Source organism: Cucumis melo, chromosome 9, assembly GCF_025177605.1.
Source record: "Cucumis melo cultivar AY chromosome 9, USDA_Cmelo_AY_1.0, whole genome shotgun sequence".
Classification (NCBI taxonomy): Eukaryota; Viridiplantae; Streptophyta; class Magnoliopsida; order Cucurbitales; family Cucurbitaceae; genus Cucumis; species Cucumis melo.
In genome coordinates, this window is record NC_066865.1 from 2,305,639 (window position 1) to 2,323,480 (window position 17,842).

Consider the following 17,842-nt stretch of genomic DNA (forward strand, 5'->3'; position numbering starts at 1 on the left):
TTGAGATTTGGATTATAATTTTGAGAATAAACGGTATAGAAGTGAAAAAAAAAATATCTGCATATATAATCAGTGATCTATTGTGGTTTATCACGTAAAAATTGTATTATATTTATAAATATTTTTAAAAAAATTATCATCTAAAATTATTTTCCAAAACCTTTAACCTACCATTTTTATATAATTAAATTAGATTAAGTTAATTAGAATAATATGAATAAAGTATGTGAAAGAGACCTATACAAACCTTGATTTTGATGATAAGATTATGAAGTTTGGGGGCTGCAAACCATTGCTTATTTGTTTTTAGTTTTCTTGTTTTTAAGAAATAAGCTTATTGCACATAATACATTTAAAAGAGTTTTTCTTCCTTTATTTATCTTTTCCTTTTTATAAATGTTTTAGACAATCAAGTTCATTTCAATTATTTATTATTTTAATTTTGTTTATCTAAAGTGTATTTATATACACACACGTACGTCCACAATATATTTATAGTTTTAGTTTATTAATTCAAAAGCTTAATTTAATTTAATTTTTTTCTCACGTGTAGATACTTCTTAATTTTTGGTAAATTTAATTTTATAAATCGCTGAACATATTTATAAATAATAGAAAGAATAATTGTTTATGTAATCTATAAACGAGGAATGATAGTAAAATAAATGTGTTTATCACTAACAATAACATTTTATTTTATTTATAAATATTTTTGTTCATTCTTATGTTTAAAAATAACTCAAATTCGTTGATTTTATATAAAAAAAGGATACGATAGTACTATTCACAAAGTTAAACGTTTGCGTATTAGGAACAATATTTAGACACAAATCTAGTTTATTTTTAACGGTAATGCAAAGAAGAAAAAATAAAACTAAAGAAACACCAAATCATCACGTAGAAATGAAAACATGGATGAAAAAGAGTGTCTAAAACATGCTTCCTCAATCAAACACTAATCTCATCAACAAGTGTTTGAATTAAGATGAGGGAAGTCATAAAACAATTGTGTATAGAGATTGAATTCTATTCCTAACAAGATGATCTATCTACACTGAAGGAGCAGAAGGTCAAGAGTGTTAGTTTGAAGGGTTTCCTCAAATGGTACAAAAAGATTTTATGGCAATGAGTAGAATGAGATACAAACAAGAAAACAAAAGTTATGTGCATGATTTGTTGGGCAAATCTTAAGCCGCCTCTCCCTTTTGCACAAGTGTGTGGCGCTTGGAGCATACAAATTTTCACCTTATTCAAAATTCTTTCTCATCAAAACTCTCTTGGGTTCAGCTTTGGAGGCAATTCCAGAGCCTTCATGAATCAGATGGAAACTTCAAACTTCCCCAAATTCCTATTTCTGGAAACTCCTATTTCCTCATCTTTACTTCTCCATTTAAAGCTTCAACGTATTTTTTCTCATTTCTTCCCATTCATCGCTCTAAACCCTTGTCAAATTCCACAAAATACACAGCAGAAGCTATGTCTTCTACCCTATATTTGTCTCCCTCTCTCTCTCCTGTCTGCAAGTTTCATGATCATTCAAGAAAAACCCATCAGTCTAAAACATCTAACAAAGAAAACCCATGTCCTAAAATTTCTTTAAACACTCAAATCAGTAAGAGAAATCCGTTGAGCTCCACTGGTCTTACTCTTCTAGCCGATGCCTTCTTCAATGTCTCTGGTTTGGCAAGAGCAGAGCCTGAGAGTCCTATTGCATCGGCGTCGAGTCGATTGTCGTACTCGAGATTCTTGCAGTATTTGGATGAGGGGGCAGTGAAGAAGGTTGATGTTTTTGAGAATGGTACGGTTGCCATTGCTGAGATTTATAATCCTGTGTTGGATAAGATTCAGAGGGTTAAGATTCAGTTGCCTGGGTTGCCAAAAGAATTGATAAGAAAGATGGAGGAAAAGAATGTGGATTTTGCAGCTCATCCTATGGAGATCAATTGGGCGCCTGTAATTCTTGATTTGTTGGGAAATTGGGGTTTTCCATTGTTGTTGCTTGGTTCGTTGCTGCTTCGATCATCTTCTTCAAACTCTCCTGGAGGACCCAACTTGCCATTTGGTCTTGGAAGGTAGCTTTAAGGCTTTTGAGCATTTATTATCTCTTTATTGAGGATGTTATATTGGTTCAGATCAATCTTTTGGAATTAGAAGAGTCTTAGTTCCTATGTTTGATGTAGTCTATTTGTTAAACATTGCCAATTAGATTACTTACTCTAGGCCAAAGTTTGATGACATATATAAAAGGTTTAATTACAAGTTTTATACCTGAGCTTTTGAGGTTTGGTATGTCTGCTGCTTTATTAATTTAAGGAATACGTGGTTAGCTATTTTCAAGTTGGTAAATTATTCAGGTTTGAATAACTACAAGCTCAATTAAATAAGAATGGAGAATTTATAACCCCATTAGGATCTTTTAACTGAAGAAACACAACTAAACTTTTAAAGTAAAAGAATTAAGTAGATCTAGTATAATCTTCTAACTAAATGAACAATCTTAACTAAGACTTTTTTTTAAAGTGCATGAGAGAGCAATCTTAATTGGCAACCAAACATAAGGAAAGAGTTAAAAAAAAAATTCTGTACTTCTTTTGTATGCAGGAGCAAGGCCAAATTCCAGGTGGAACCCAACACAGGAGTTACATTTGATGATGTAGCTGGGGTTGATGAAGCAAAGCAAGATTTCCAAGAGATTGTGGAGTTTTTGAAGACTCCAGAGAAGTTTTCAGCAGTTGGAGCAAGAATACCAAAAGGGGTTCTCTTAGTTGGGCCACCAGGAACAGGAAAGACTTTGTTGGCTAGAGCCATTGCAGGGGAAGCTGGAGTTCCTTTCTTCTCTCTCTCTGGTTCTGAGTTCATAGAGATGTTCGTTGGGGTTGGGGCCTCAAGAGTGAGAGATTTATTCAACAAGGCAAAAGCCAATTCCCCATGTTTAGTTTTCATTGATGAGATTGATGCTGTTGGTAGAATGAGAGGCACAGGCATTGGTGGAGGAAACGATGAAAGAGAGCAGACACTGAATCAGTTGCTCACTGAAATGGATGGTTTTACTGGTAACAGCGGTGTGATTGTCATCGCTGCTACAAACCGCCCTGAAATCCTTGATTCTGCTTTGCTTCGGCCAGGGAGGTTTGATAGACAAGTAAGCTAGTACTTCTTCTCGTTCTTGTTTGTAGTTATCCAAAGCAATGTTCTTTCTGGAATTTTTTCAAATTATTTATGAAAATTTGAATCTACTTTATTCGAGTTGTGCTAAACTCACTTTGGCCAATCAAAACAGATGTTCAAAAACTATAATAAATAGGACATATAATCTTATACTTTATAGGATGAACCTGTATCCATTTTGAAATATTGAAACTTGTATAGAATACCCTATACAAGTGAATCGAAGGATTGAAAAATACCCTTCACATCAAGCACCCACTATTGGATTTTATGCATCTCCACCCCATATGATCCCTGTTAGAATTAGTACTTTTGGAAAAAATAAAATATACTTTTGGAAAAAATAAAATATAAGATTTTATTTCCTAAATATTTCCTAAATCTTTTCCTTTCTTATTCCTATTGTACTCTATTTATACTCCCTTTGTACCTATTGTTTTTGTTCATAAGAAAAATAATAAAAACTAAAGTATCGTGGTTTTTCTCCCGGTTCTCGGGTTTCCACGTAAGTCTCGGGTTGTTGTTAATTGCTTTCAATATGGTATCAGAGCAAAGCAATAACGAAACCCTAGAAAATAACCTAGGAGAAACCCAGATCAAAACTGAACCCGTCACCGCCGCCGCCGCCGGAATCGCCGCCGCCGTGGACGCCGCCGTCGCCGCCGCCATGGAGAAACTGCTCCAGAACCTACAGAAACCGCCGATCTACCCAACGGGAGTGGTTCCGCAGCCGTACGCGCCGCCGCCGTTTCACGTCACCGCCCATCCCGTTCCCTTCTACGCGCCGTCGGATGTCCAGCCGTCAAACCCTTCCGGCCATCCGCATCCTCATGCGCTGTCTACGAGCTCCGGACAGCATCCCTCAACCGTAAATTTGTCAAATCAGTACAGTAAGCAGCAGCTGTACGTTGACCCTTTACAGCAACCACTGTTTTCTGGTAACGGAATTGATCAACCCCAAAACAGATCGGACATTGAAGCGGGCGAATCTTCAACGCATTCCAAACCAACCGAGTTGCCGATGTATTCCAAGAACCCGGTAACTTCGTTCCCTAATTCACAGTCAAATTATATAACTGGCTCTTTGGGTTCGTCTACAGGGAATTTTTCAGGCGAAAAATTAAATGGTCAAAATTATTTTTCTTGGTCCCAATCAATAAAGATGTTCCTCGAAGGTCGATACCAGTTCGGATTCTTAACTGGAGAGACTGTACGTCCTCCACCAGGAGACGCCTTGGAACGACTCTGGAAAGGAGAGGACTCACTTATTCGGTCCATGCTGATTAATAGTATGGAACCACAGATCGGCAAGCCTTTACTATATGCAGCCACAGCAAAAGATTTATGGGATACAACTCAGACCCTTTACTTGAAACGACAGAATGCCTCTCGGTTATATACACTGCGAAAACAGGTCCATAATTGCAAACAAGGGACCCTGGACGTAACTACCTATTTTAACAAGCTCTCTCTCCTCTGGCAAGAGATGGATTTGTGCAGAGAGACAGTTTGGGACACACCAAATGACAGTACACAATATGCTAAACTTGAAGAGGCTGACCGTGTTTATGACTTCCTTGCAGGACTTAATCCCAAATTTGATAATGTTTGTGGTCGTATACTCGGACAAAGACCTCCTCCCTCGCTAATGGAAGTTTGTTTTGAAGTCCGCCTGGAAGAGGATCGCACTAATGCCATGGGTGTATTGACTACCCCTACCATTGACTCCGCAGCCTTTAGCGCTCGGTCCTCAAATCATGACAGTGACAAGAATAATGGGAAGTCAATTCCTGTGTGTGAGCACTGCAAGAAACAATGGCACACCAAGGATCAGTGTTGGAAACTCCACGGTCGTCCCCCAGGAGGTAAGAAACGGTCCTCCAACGAGAAACAGAACTCAGGACGTGCCTACATTAGTGAGACTACACCTGCTAGCACTTCTCAATCAACTGATCCTACTGTGAGCCAGACCAAGACTCCGACTCTGGGTGCCATTGCTCAGTCAGGTATGCCTCAGTCCCTTGGGCTTATTAGCGTTGATGGGAAGAATCCCTGGATCTTAGACTCGGGGGCTACAGATCACTTGACAGGTTCTTCAGAACACTTTATCTCATATGCCCCGTGTGCCGGTAATGAAAAAATCCGAATAGCCGATGGCTCTCTAGCTCCGATCGCTGGCAAAGGACAAATAGTTCCCTTTGACGGTTTTGCTCTCCAGAATGTTTTGCATGTCCCTAAACTGTCTTACAATTTGTTATCTATAAGCAAGATCACTCGTGAGTTGCATTGTAAAGCTATCTTCTTACCTGAATCGGTTTATTTTCAGGACATGAGCTCGGGGAGGACGATTGGCACTGCCCGGCATAGCAGGGGACTTTACATCCTTGATGATGATACCTCATGTAGTAGTTTGTCTAGGGTTAGTTTACTGTCATCCTACTTTAGCACTTCTGAACAAGACTGTATGTTGTGGCATTTTCGACTGGGCCACCCAAACCTTACATATATGCAACATTTATTTCCCCACCTTTTTTCTAAAGTTGATGTCTCTTCTCTATCTTGTGATGTGTGTATCCGGGCAAAACAACATCGAGTCTCTTTTCCCTCACAACCATATAAACCTACACAACCGTTTAACCTCATCCATAGTGACGTTTGGGGTCCTTCCAAGGTCACCACCTCCTCGGGAAAGCGGTGGTTTGTAACTTTCATTGATGACCATACCCGTCTCACCTGGGTCTACCTTATCTCAGATAAATCCGAGGTTCCATCCATTTTCCAAAACTTCTATCATACTATCAAAACACAATTTCATACAAAAATTGCAATTCTTCGAAGTGATAATGGTCGGGAATTCCAAAACCATAACCTTAGTGAATTTCTAGCCTCCAAGGGGATTGTTCACCAAACCTCATGTGCCTACACTCCTCAACAAAATGGAGTGGCCGAACGAAAAAACCGACACCTTGTAGAAGTAGCCCGCTCACTTATGCTTTCCACTTCCCTTCCATCATACCTGTGGGGAGATGCTATTCTTACAGCTGCTCACTTAATCAATAGAATGCCTTCTCGTATCCTCCACCTTCAGACTCCCTTAGATTGTCTTAAGGAGTCTTACCCCTCTACTCGTCTTGTTTCTGAGGTTCCTCTTCGTGTGTTTGGGTGCACCGCCTATGTCCATAATTTCGGCCCTAATCAGACCAAATTTACCCCTCGGGCTCAGGCCTGTGTGTTTGTTGGGTATCCCCTTCACCAACACGGTTATAAATGTTTTCACCCGCCGTCTAGGAAATATTTTGTCACTATGGACGTTACTTTCTGTGAAAACCGACCCTACTTTCCTGTTAGCCATCTTCAGGGGGAGAATGTGAGTGAAGAGTCTAACAACACCTTTGAATTTGTTGAACCTACTCTTATTACCGTGTCTGACATTGATCCTCATCCCATAATCTTACCCACAAACCAAGTTCCCTGGAAAACATATTACAGGAGGAATCTCAGAAAGGAAGTTGGGTCCCCTACTAGTCAACCGCCGGCTCCAGTCCAAAATTTCGAACCTCCTCGAGACCAAGGTATGGAAAACCCTACAAAACCTTGTACTAATAATACAATGAGTGAGAATGACAAGTCTGATGTTGCTGTTCTTGAAAATATGGAAGAAAAGAACCGTGATGATGAGACTGAGGTTAGAATAGAAACCAGTAACGATGAAGCTGAACAGGGTCATACAAGAAAACTTGATGAGTATGATCCCTCTCTTGACATTCCAATTGCATTGAGAAAAGGTACCAGATCATGCACTAAACATCCCATTTGCAACTATGTTTCCTATGATAATCTCTCTCCACAGTTTAGAGCGTTTACAGCAAACCTTGACTCTACCATAATACCGAAAAATATCTACACTGCTCTAGAGTGTCCTGAATGGAAGAATGCTGTTATGGAAGAGATGAAGGCTCTCGAAAAGAATAGAACTTGGGAGATCTGTGCTCTACCCAAGGGACATAAAACTGTAGGATGCAAATGGGTATTCTCTCTCAAATACAAAGCAGATGGTACGCTTGATAGACACAAGGCAAGGTTAGTTGCAAAGGGGTTCACTCAAACCTATGGTATTGACTATTCGGAAACTTTTTCTCCAGTTGCTAAATTGAATACTGTTAGAGTCCTGCTATCTGTTGCTGTGAACAAAGATTGGCCTCTATACCAGCTGGATGTTAAGAATGCTTTTTTGAATGGAGACCTTGTGGAGGAAGTCTACATGAGCCCCCCACCAGGATTTGAAGCCCAATTTGGTCAGGAGGTGTGTAAACTCCAAAAATCTCTATATGGTCTGAAACAGTCTCCGAGAGCATGGTTTGACAGATTCACTACCTTTGTCAAGTCCCAAGGGTACAGTCAAGGGCACTCTGACCATACTTTATTTACAAAGGCTTCCAAAACAGGAAAGATAGCTATTCTAATTGTTTATGTGGATGACATTGTTTTGACTGGAGATGATCAAACAGAAATCAGTCAACTAAAGCAAAGAATGGGTGATGAATTTGAAATCAAAGACTTGGGAAATCTGAAATATTTCCTTGGAATGGAGGTGGCTAGATCAAAAGAAGGTATTTCCGTGTCTCAGAGAAAATACACCCTTGATTTGCTAACCGAGACAGGTATGTTGGGATGTCGTCCTGCTGATACTCCTATTGAATTCAACTGTAAACTAGGAAACTCTGATGATCAAGTTCCAGTTGATAAAGAACAATATCAGCGCCTTGTAGGTAAATTAATTTACTTATCCCATACTCGTCCGGATATTTCCTTTGCTGTGAGTGTTGTCAGCCAGTTTATGCAGGCTCCCTATGAGAAACATATGGAAGCTGTTAACAGAATCCTGAGATACTTGAAAAATACACCTGGTAAAGGGTTGATGTTTAGAAAAACAAATAGAAAGACCATTGAGGCATATACTGACTCAGATTGGGCAGGATCTGTTATTGATAGAAAGTCTACATCCGGTTATTGTACCTTTGTTTGGGGCAATCTTGTAACTTGGAGGAGTAAGAAGCAAAGTGTTGTGGCCAGGAGCAGTGCTGAGGCTGAATACAGAGCTATGAGTCTGGGAATATGTGAGGAAATTTGGCTCCAGAAAGTCTTGTCAGATCTTCATCAGGAATGTGAGACACCATTGAAGCTTTTTTGTGATAATAAAGCCGCTATTAGTATTGCTAACAACCCAGTGCAACATGATAGAACTAAACATGTTGAGATTGATCGGCATTTCATCAAAGAAAGACTTGACAGTGGAAGCATATGCATTCCGTACATTCCTTCAAGCCAACAGATTGCTGATGTTCTTACCAAGGGGCTTCTCCGACCACACTTCGACCTTTGCGTTAGCAAGTTGGGACTCATTGATATTTACCTCCCAACTTGAGGGGGAGTGTTAGAATTAGTACTTTTGGAAAAAATAAAATATACTTTTGGAAAAAATAAAATATAAGATTTTATTTCCTAAATATTTCCTAAATCTTTTCCTTTCTTATTCCTATTGTACTCTATTTATACTCCCTTTGTACCTATTGTTTTTGTTCATAAGAAAAATAATAAAAACTAAAGTATCGTGGTTTTTCTCCCGGTTCTCGGGTTTCCACGTAAGTCTCGGGTTGTTGTTAATTGCTTTCAATAATCCCAACCCAGATGGATCATCATTCTAATAGAAAGAACAACTCAACAGCCGACGTGATCTCAAAAGGCTTAACTTATCAGCCAACTTGGACATAGGTTACTGTGGGGTTGCCCGACGTGAGAGGAAGAGAAGAAATCCTGAAGGTCCACAGCAACAACAAGAAGCTAGACAGAAACATATCACTCAGCGTCATTGCAATGAGAACGCCAGGCTTCAGTGGAGCCGATCTAGCCAACCTGATGAACGAAGCTGCAATTTTAGCAGGAAGAAGAGGGAAAGACAAAATCACACTAAAAGAGATTGATGATTCAATCGACAGAATCGTGGCTGGGATGGAAGGGACCACAATGACAGATGGGAAGAGCAAAATTTTAGTGGCTTACCATGAAATTGGCCATGCAGTTTGCGCGTAAGTTTAAAACAAATATTCAACTTTTCTCGATGGGTTTTGGTTGTTTATGAACATGTGGATTTGGTAATTGAACAGGAGCTTGACAGAAGGTCATGATCAAGTACAGAAAGTAACTCTAATTCCAAGAGGACAAGCAAGAGGACTAACATGGTTCTTGCCTGGAGAAGACCCAACTCTTGTTTCCAAGAAGCAATTATTTGCTCGAATAGTTGGTGGACTTGGAGGCCGAGCAGCTGAGGATGTGATCTTCGGGGAGCCAGAGATCACCACCGGCGCTGCTGGAGATCTACTACAAGTCACTCAAATTGCTAGACAGGTAAATAATATGCACTTCAATTCATGTTATAAGTAATATGATGATTGATATGATTTAACAAACAGAGGGTGTAAACTTGTAGATGGTAACAACGTTTGGGATGTCAGAGATAGGGCCATGGACATTGATAGATCCAGCAGTACAGAGCAGTGATGTGGTGATGAGAATGCTAGCTCGAAACTCCATGTCGGAGAAGTTAGCAGAAGACATAGATTCATCGATACGAAATATAATAGAAAAGGCGTACGAGATTGCAAAAACTCATATTAGAAACAATCGAGAAGCCATTGACAAATTGGTAGATGTTTTGTTAGAGAAAGAAACAATCTCAGGAGATGAATTTAGATCAATTCTTTCAAAGTTCACTGATATTCCCTCAGACAATGGTATTCAAACAAGTTCTTCTATACCTCAATTGGTCGAAGCCTAGATATATCTGTGTACAAGTTAGGTTATAAATATGCTGTGTATGTATTACATAGAATAAAAGGCAGAAGTAGAGATCGTAGGACTAAGTTGCTTGTATAAATGAAACGTTGCAGCTTTTCAATCATTGTTCTTCTTTCTTCATGCTGCCACAATCTACTCATTTAAGCTTTTGGGTCAGTCTTACAGACTTTTGATATCATACTTTTGAGTCACTTAACATTTTAGATTATTTAAGAATATATATAATAGAGGAAGGATCAGAAGATGGCCGCTAAAACAACATAAATGGTTTGGATTTTGGAAGGGGAAATGAGAGAGAAAACGGGAAACATCAACAATAATGGAAAGCTAAACCAAATAAGCTATTGCTCTTTTTTTATTAATAAACAAACGGACCAAAAAGAACTAGAAAGTGTGTTTGAATATCTCGATTAGGTCAATACAAATATATATAGCATCGTTGTTTATGTAACAAATGAATTCAAAAGCTTCATTTGCAAATGGAGTAGATGAAGGAGCCAAGATGCTCAGCAGAGAACAATCAATGGAGATGTTAGAGAAAAATCCCCAATCCAGAAATATTGTATGCATAGATACATACCTAGATGCCTACGTATACATATATTCGTACACACAAATACATACATGCATACATATATATACATATAATGGATACATATCTACATAAGTAGATGATCTGAGTAGCAACTTTATTGATGGTGAGATTGTACACACACATATAGTCATAACCCGACACAAAGCAAATTAGAACAGGAAAGGGAATAATGAAGTTTTTGTTTATTTATTTAATTTATCCCTTTGCATTTCCATGAAAAACTAAAAAAACGAAAGAGTTAAAACTATGTTTTGATCCATAGGATCTTTGTAGGACATCCAAGGGCAGGAGAATATTGAGAAGGACAATCGATACGAGCAAGACATTTATTAAAGCAAAGAACCACTTGTGCCAATTGAGACTGAAAGAAGTACTTTACATTCAAGTTGCAACGCAATGCTGGCTTCCCAAACTTTTCGGTTATGGCTGCTTCAATGTCGGACTTCTCATATTGCTTTCCATTTATTGGTTCAATCCCAAAATCTTGAAGTGCTTTTTGCACATCGCTTCTCCAAAAAAGGTATAATGCTAATCGGAAATAGTCATTGATTTGGAACGTTGGAGTTTCAAAGCATGTGCCATGTAAATTCCATGCTTCACTCCATACTGCTGGGTTTGAACTTATTATTAAACTCGGCCAATCCTTGTCTAACTCTTTTCTTATGCTCGTGACCTAATAAAATTTTTTTGTAGATATAATAAAATTTAGATTTAAGTATTGATAGACTATATTACTAATAGGAATTTATCAAGGTACATATATTAAAGATGAAAGTGCTATCCATTCCAACTACAAATTTACTAAGACGATTTTCACATTGAAAAGATAGAGATCAAAGTGTTGTATGTGTCTTAAGTTTAAAAGATATTTATGTTACTCTTAAAGATGGAGAAATGTAACTCTTGTTTATTTAATATGGTATCAAACCACTCTAATGAAATTCAAGTTATTGTATTTTAGTAAAAAATTGCTAAATTATTGTATTTTAGATATAATAACTAAAATGAATTTGCAGTTAAAAAAAATGCATTTTTCTTTCTAATCTTTAAATTGTTTAAAATATTTTCTTTTGCTTGTTTAGATTAATTGTTAAGTATTTAAGGGTAAAATGCATTTTTCTTTATAATCTTTAAATGATTGTTTAATATATTTTCTTTTGCTTGTTTAGATTAATTGTTAAGTATTTAAGGGTAAGGGGTTTAATCTTTTTTTTTTTTTTTTTTTTTTAAAAAGATCATTATAGTATGGTTTTTTTCTTTTATATATAAAAAACAGTTTCAATCAACCTATGAAAAGTTAGAATGTAGAAGATAATTTTTATGTGAAAAAAAATACTAGACATACAAAATAAATCTTGATTTGAAGGATAAAAGTAAAAGCTCAGTGAAATATGATTTTACAAGAATCTTAAAAACTAGTATAGAAAATTTTGATTTTAACAAAGATGTAAAATGAAACTATGTTTAAAAGGTGATTATAAAATATTTAAATACAATGTAATTTTTACGAAACGTCGTAAATAATAGTTAAGATTATTTCAAAAATAACTTTTACCTCTTTCAAAAGCAATATTGTTTAATGAGTTCTTTAAAGAACAAGTTATGCAAAACCCGTATTGATTGATTTGGAGATGTACATATCATGTCAATATAATACATATTGACATTTGGATTCATGAAGATATATTCGAAAATTTGTTCTTTGAAGGGAAAAAATGTTCTTCTAAATTATATTTAGTACAGAATTTTGAATAATTTGTTCTTTGAAAGGAATAATATGTTAGAAGATGGATATACATGCATGAACATTCAAAATTTTTATATTAGATTAGAGCATTTTTTAAATTAGTTTCAAACTTAAATTGAATTACGGCTAGAATATCATACTATAATAAAAGTATATTTAAAAAGTACAAGACTAGTAGCGAAATAAACATACGTTTTGTTCAAGAAATCTGCTTCCAGTGCAACGACCAATAAGGCGAGAATAGCTGCCAGCCCATAGACCGTTGATGCTAAACCTCGACGAAAAGGGTCTTAGACAAATGCCAGGGCTGCAAGTTGCTGGTTGCCATTGCAACACAAGTTGATAATAATCAAATGGTATTTCTTTCATCCCCTCCAAATCATTGAAACTATGATGATCATTTTTGGGTTCCAAGAAATCTATGTCCTCTTCTAGCTCATTCAAAGCATCCCCAATTAAAAGATTTAACATCAAAATGCATAGGAGAATAAATAAACTTTTCTTCTTTGCCATCAACATAATTTCTAATAAGATAAAGATGTGTTTTCTAAGATTGATATATATATATATATATATATATATATATATAAAGACTTTGTATTCTATTTATATAGTTCATCACATTGACATATAGTTTGTATTATTGAGATACTCGAGATTTGATTCTCTTTCTATACTACTGTACATTCAATAGTAACCAGGAGAAGATGATAACAATTATTGAAATATTTACTGAAAAATACTATATTTTGTCCATGCTATCTATTTGCTATTAGAAACTAGCCAAGGAGAATCTTCTCCTTCATATATCAAAGAAAATTACAAATTCTCCCTTCAAACGGTTGGACAATGAAGCAATATATAGCAACCGGCTATTTTATTCAAATATAGTAAAACGAATTAAAATATTAACAAAATATAGTACCTTTCCATAGATATATAAAATCTAAAATTTTACTGTATGTTGCGAATATTTTTCGTAGTTTTACCATTTACAATAATTTTTTATTTTATTATGGTCAATTGCATTATCTTTAAATATTAATCATTTTTAATTTTTCAAAAAAAAAAACACATTAAAATGAAAAATTCCTTCTTAAATAATGAGTGGCGCTAATGAAAAATTACATCATCCACATGTGATCTTTACCAAAACTATATATATATTATTATTAGTGTTAATAGTTGTCACTTATATACTCGTCAAATACAAAAGAGAATTTAATTAGTTTAGAAACTAATAATGAAATTTAATTAATTCAAACAAAATTCATGCACTTTAGTTTCTTTAATATATTATTTTACACTACAATAAATTAGGGTTTTTTCTGACGTAAAGAAATGTGTCGACAGTAAATTTGTCGAAAATGACACAATATCCCGATGCACACTTTCACACGTTGAGATAAACGACTTTTCCCAACGATGTGACATAGACGTTGAAAACAACGTCGAGAATAGCATGTTATCCCGATGCAGCATGTATGCGTCGAAAACGAACCATCAAAAATTACATAATATTAATTTTGTCAGACATATATTTTTGACGCATGCTGTATAGCGTCGGATGCATCAGGAGTAAGGCGCTCTACTGACGCTATTATGGTGCGTCAGGAATGGCGTCGAAAGTAATGCAAAATTTCCGACGCCATTAGTTATTCTCGGAAATGACGTCGGGAGAAAGGGAATCTCCCGACGTTTTCGTGCTGTGTCGAAAGTTTCCTATAAGTTTGATGTTTTAGTTATGTGAAACACAGAAGTTTCATAGAACCGAAACGAAGGGAAAAAAAGCTGGCGATCGAAGAAGAAGAGAAGCCCTCGTAATCGAATTCCTCTCGTTCTCTCGTCGTCTCGTCGTCGTTGCCTTCACCGTCATCCCTCTCCCGTCGTCTATCGCCGCCGCATATTGAGGTAAGTTTTAAAATCCTTAATTTTTAGGTTTATTTAGATAGTTTAGTGTTTTTTTTAAAAAAAAATTGTTTTAGGATTTTGTTTAGGAATAAATCTTTGTTTGTGAAATGGAAATTTTGAATATGTGTTAAATTGAAATTTGAAGTGGGTGGTTGAATTGAAATTTTGAGGGGGGGTTTAATGGAAAATTTGAAGTAGGGGTTGGTTGAATTTAAATTTTGAAGTAGGTGGAGGATGAATTGAAAATTTGAAGTGGGGGAGGGGGTGTTGATTGAAATTTTGAAAAGAGTGGAGGAAATGGGGGAGGGTTGAATTGAAATTTTGAAGGGGGTGGGGTGTTTGAATTGAAAATTTGAGAGGGGTAATGGAATTTGTTTATGTTAAAAATTTTGTAACTTTGCGTTGTTGATTTGTGATAACTATCTTGTAGTTATGGTAGTCTTTTTTGTTTCGAATTTGATTGTATTTGTGAGGGTTTGAAGGGGGTGGTAGTAGGATAACTTATAAGGTAGCGTTGTTGGAAATGGTGGGTAGGATGCAAAAATTGAAGTATTTTGTTGTTAATAATTAGGTTATGTTGCCTTTCTTGCAATTATGGTAGCCTCTGTAGTTTAAAGTTAGTTTTAGTGAAAATTTTGAGAGATTGTATATTCAGGGGAGTAAGCTTAGGATGTGAGAGGAGATGGATATGTTTCTAATCAAACATATTTATGTTTTAGGGACTTAAACGATGGGCAAGGGTTGGATGAATCTTAGGAATAAGTGACCACTACATGAGCCATGCATGCCAGGTGAACAATTAAACCATTTTTCATAGTTAATTATGATTTCAACTTTTAATATGTATAAGAAATAAACAACATAATTGTTTTCATGTAGGAGCAATCACGGACGAATAAGGTTGCTAGACAAAAGCAGTCTTACAATCATAGCAGCGGGTCAAAGTCGTTTCTACAACGACATCACAAGTTCGCTGAGCAAAGAGCGAGTCGGTCGATCGTGTGGAGTTGTTCCAGAAAACACACGTTCGTGTCGCATGCCACAGAGGATGTACATATAGGTTATCGAAGCAACACTTATGTCCTTATTTGTCCTCTTTGATAATATATTTTTGACTTACTAACTTAGTTTTTAAATTTGTTGCAGAATCAAATATTGGAACTCCAGTCCTAGCCTATCCCAAAGGCTAGTCAGCCACTCTCTGAGGATGAGATATGAGATCAGGTGTTGGGTAAACGACCAGGCTACTCAAAAGGCCTTAGTTGGGGACCCAAGCCGAAAGCCTGCAAGACGACACGTGCGAGCAGTTTCTTGGTGTCATGTTCGCAATCCATAGAAAGAGAGATTCAATTACAAGCTAAGCTTGATGAAGCTTTGGAACGGATTGAACGGATTGAAGAGTAGACAAGAAATCACCAAGCGTTAGCTTCAAAAGTGGAACAAATGCAGAAGATGATACAAGACATGACTCAAGCACAACAAGGACCATCACATGATCCATAACTTTGCACTACGTATATATGTTTCCATTATTCTTAAGTTTTTTAAATGCCAGTGATGATATGGATATATATATATACTAAATTTAGCCACTTTTGTATCATTGTAGGACCCGCGATGTAAAATGGCGTATGAGGCTCGTTAAAAGACATACGACTTTATTTGCGCTTTTTTCTATTATGAATATTATATTTTTTGTATTATAAACGCTATTATATTTTTTGAACTTCTTTGTATTATCTAAATTATCAATATTTCGTAATTTACTGATTTATTTTGAATTTCCTTTAATTTAAGTCAAAACGAATGTGAATATTTCACATAATAGAGACTTGATTCATTGTAGTTTATTTTAGGGAAAAAAATAAAAATTACATATTTATAAAAAGAATTCCCGACGCAACAAATGTCGGGAATACGTTACACACAACACGTTGGGGGATCATGTTTTTTACGACAAACTAGTACGTCGAATATCATGACGTCGAGAGTAGGTATTTTCGACGCACAGGTGATGTTGGGAATTACGTATTGCCAACGCATCGGTGACATCGGAAAAGTATACGTCAGAAGAAGGTTATTCATGATGCGTCGAGAATTGTTCTTCTGACACATTTCTTTCGACGACGTTTCCAACGTCACCTTCTAAGTCGGAAAATTGTACCCCGACGTTTTTAGCATTTCCATCAACGTTTATGTGCGTTAGGAGTCACCCCAATTCTTGTAGTGTTATTTTCTAACTTTGTGTAAGAACTAAAAGGGTAGGTCTTTGTTCTCATTAGCCATGATGTTTTTGTCTTCTCATTCATCACTATTTTCCAAACTACTTATGGAGGAACATACAAAATATTTGAACATCTTATTTTATTAAGAGTATGGATAAATTAGATATTACGTATTGATATTCATTTTCTCATAAATTTCACATCAATTTGAGTTGAATTTTAATTGAGAAATCAAAATATCTCTATTGATGCCAAAATCAAGACAGAAAAAAGAAATCATCATCATGTACTTCAATTAAGAAAGATGACACAAAAATTAGAAGTTAGAAGTGGAAAACGATGGAATGTAAAAAGAGAAGTCTCGAGATTAATTTTTCCCTTATCCTACACAAGTGAGCTTTAAGGCTATAATTTAACGTTCTAATTGTCTCAACAATAAAATAGCCCTTCTTTGCTCCAAGTGAAGAAGTCATTATATGTTTAGTGTAATGTGCCCATGTTGATTACTTTATGATTTAAGATTCTTGAAAGAGTTTTTTACTTAGAAGGAAGCCAAGAGTCAACCAACAAAAAAAACTACTCCCTCAAACTCCTCATCATGAATAAGAGGAAGGACACAAGTAGAAAAGACGCTAGAAGAAAAAAACAAACAACTATGAGAGAATGAGTTTTGTTCTCCTCCTTGGAGTTCGGCAAAAACAAAACCTATTAACATAGTTAGGAACAAAAAGAATATCATCGATGAAGATCTTAATATCAATTAAAGTGTTTATCATTTCTATTCAAAAGATTGATAACTTCTAAGGAATCATAATCCACTCTACCCATATATTGGTCCATGACCAGTCACGATTGACTATGATTATATACCTTCCAAAACAGCCCCAACCTCTAACATGTTTATACTCCAACACGTGTTAATACTCTTGCATCCTCCAATATCAGCCAAAACCTTCATGATCACACACAATCCACTCGAGCCTGCCTAAGTCTTTCTTTTTAGACTAAGTCGGATCGACATTTAACTTCCAACTACCCCCTTCACAAAGATCAAAAAGGAAATTAAGACTCGAAGACAATAGACAAAAACCAATCAAAAGCATTATTGAAAAAAAGTACTAGGACAAAAGACACAACAAACTACACAAAAAGAAAAAATAACTCATACAACTCAAAGAAAAAGGGGTGAAGAGTTACTATAACTCTCAGTTGAAGCTCCAAACTGCTATCAACACCATAGAAAAACCTCATACTACACAACTTGATTGATCACGTAGAGAGGTCGCAAGATAGCTCCACTGATACAAATCGTTTATTGATCGAAAGATCCTATAAGAATAC

General features: G+C 36.1%; 2 protein-coding genes across 2 annotated transcripts; one reads left to right on the forward strand and one right to left on the reverse strand.

Moving 5' to 3' along the window:
- Positions 1 to 1,091: 1,091 nt before the first annotated feature.
- LOC103498485 (ATP-dependent zinc metalloprotease FTSH 6, chloroplastic) lies at positions 1,092 to 10,143 on the forward strand. Its single transcript, XM_008461093.3, has 5 exons — positions 1,092 to 2,072; positions 2,602 to 3,142; positions 8,941 to 9,254; positions 9,333 to 9,573; positions 9,656 to 10,143. Exons 1-5 carry the CDS (start codon positions 1,477 to 1,479, stop codon positions 10,001 to 10,003), a joined length of 2,040 nt encoding a protein of 679 aa, XP_008459315.1. The 5' UTR covers positions 1,092 to 1,476; the 3' UTR covers positions 10,004 to 10,143.
- Positions 10,144 to 10,662: 519 nt separating this feature from the next.
- Positions 10,663 to 12,909, reverse strand: LOC127151006 (ribonuclease MC-like). The gene is made up of 2 exons (XM_051090212.1): positions 12,558 to 12,909; positions 10,663 to 11,291 (listed from the first exon to the last, which is right to left on the reverse strand). The coding sequence occupies exons 1-2, from the start codon at positions 12,882 to 12,884 to the stop codon at positions 10,863 to 10,865; spliced, it is 756 nt and encodes a 251-aa protein (XP_050946169.1). The 5' UTR covers positions 12,885 to 12,909; the 3' UTR covers positions 10,663 to 10,862.
- Positions 12,910 to 17,842: the final 4,933 nt, after the last annotated feature.

Excerpts from the sequence above, each read along its gene's own strand:
- LOC127151006 (XM_051090212.1), bottom strand. The coding sequence starts at position 12,884 with ATGTTGATGGCAAAGAAGAAAAGTTTATTTATTCTCCTATGCATTTTG. Across the intron at positions 11,292-12,557 it reads GCAGATTTCTTGAACAAAAC|GTCACGAGCATAAGAAAAGA; the intron begins GTATGTTTATTT and ends AAATTTTATTAG.
- LOC103498485 (XM_008461093.3), top strand. The coding sequence starts at position 1,477 with ATGTCTTCTACCCTATATTTGTCTCCCTCTCTCTCTCCTGTCTGCAAG. Across the intron at positions 3,143-8,940 it reads CAGGGAGGTTTGATAGACAA|GTTACTGTGGGGTTGCCCGA; the intron begins GTAAGCTAGTAC and ends ACTTGGACATAG. Across the intron at positions 9,574-9,655 it reads TCACTCAAATTGCTAGACAG|ATGGTAACAACGTTTGGGAT; the intron begins GTAAATAATATG and ends GTAAACTTGTAG.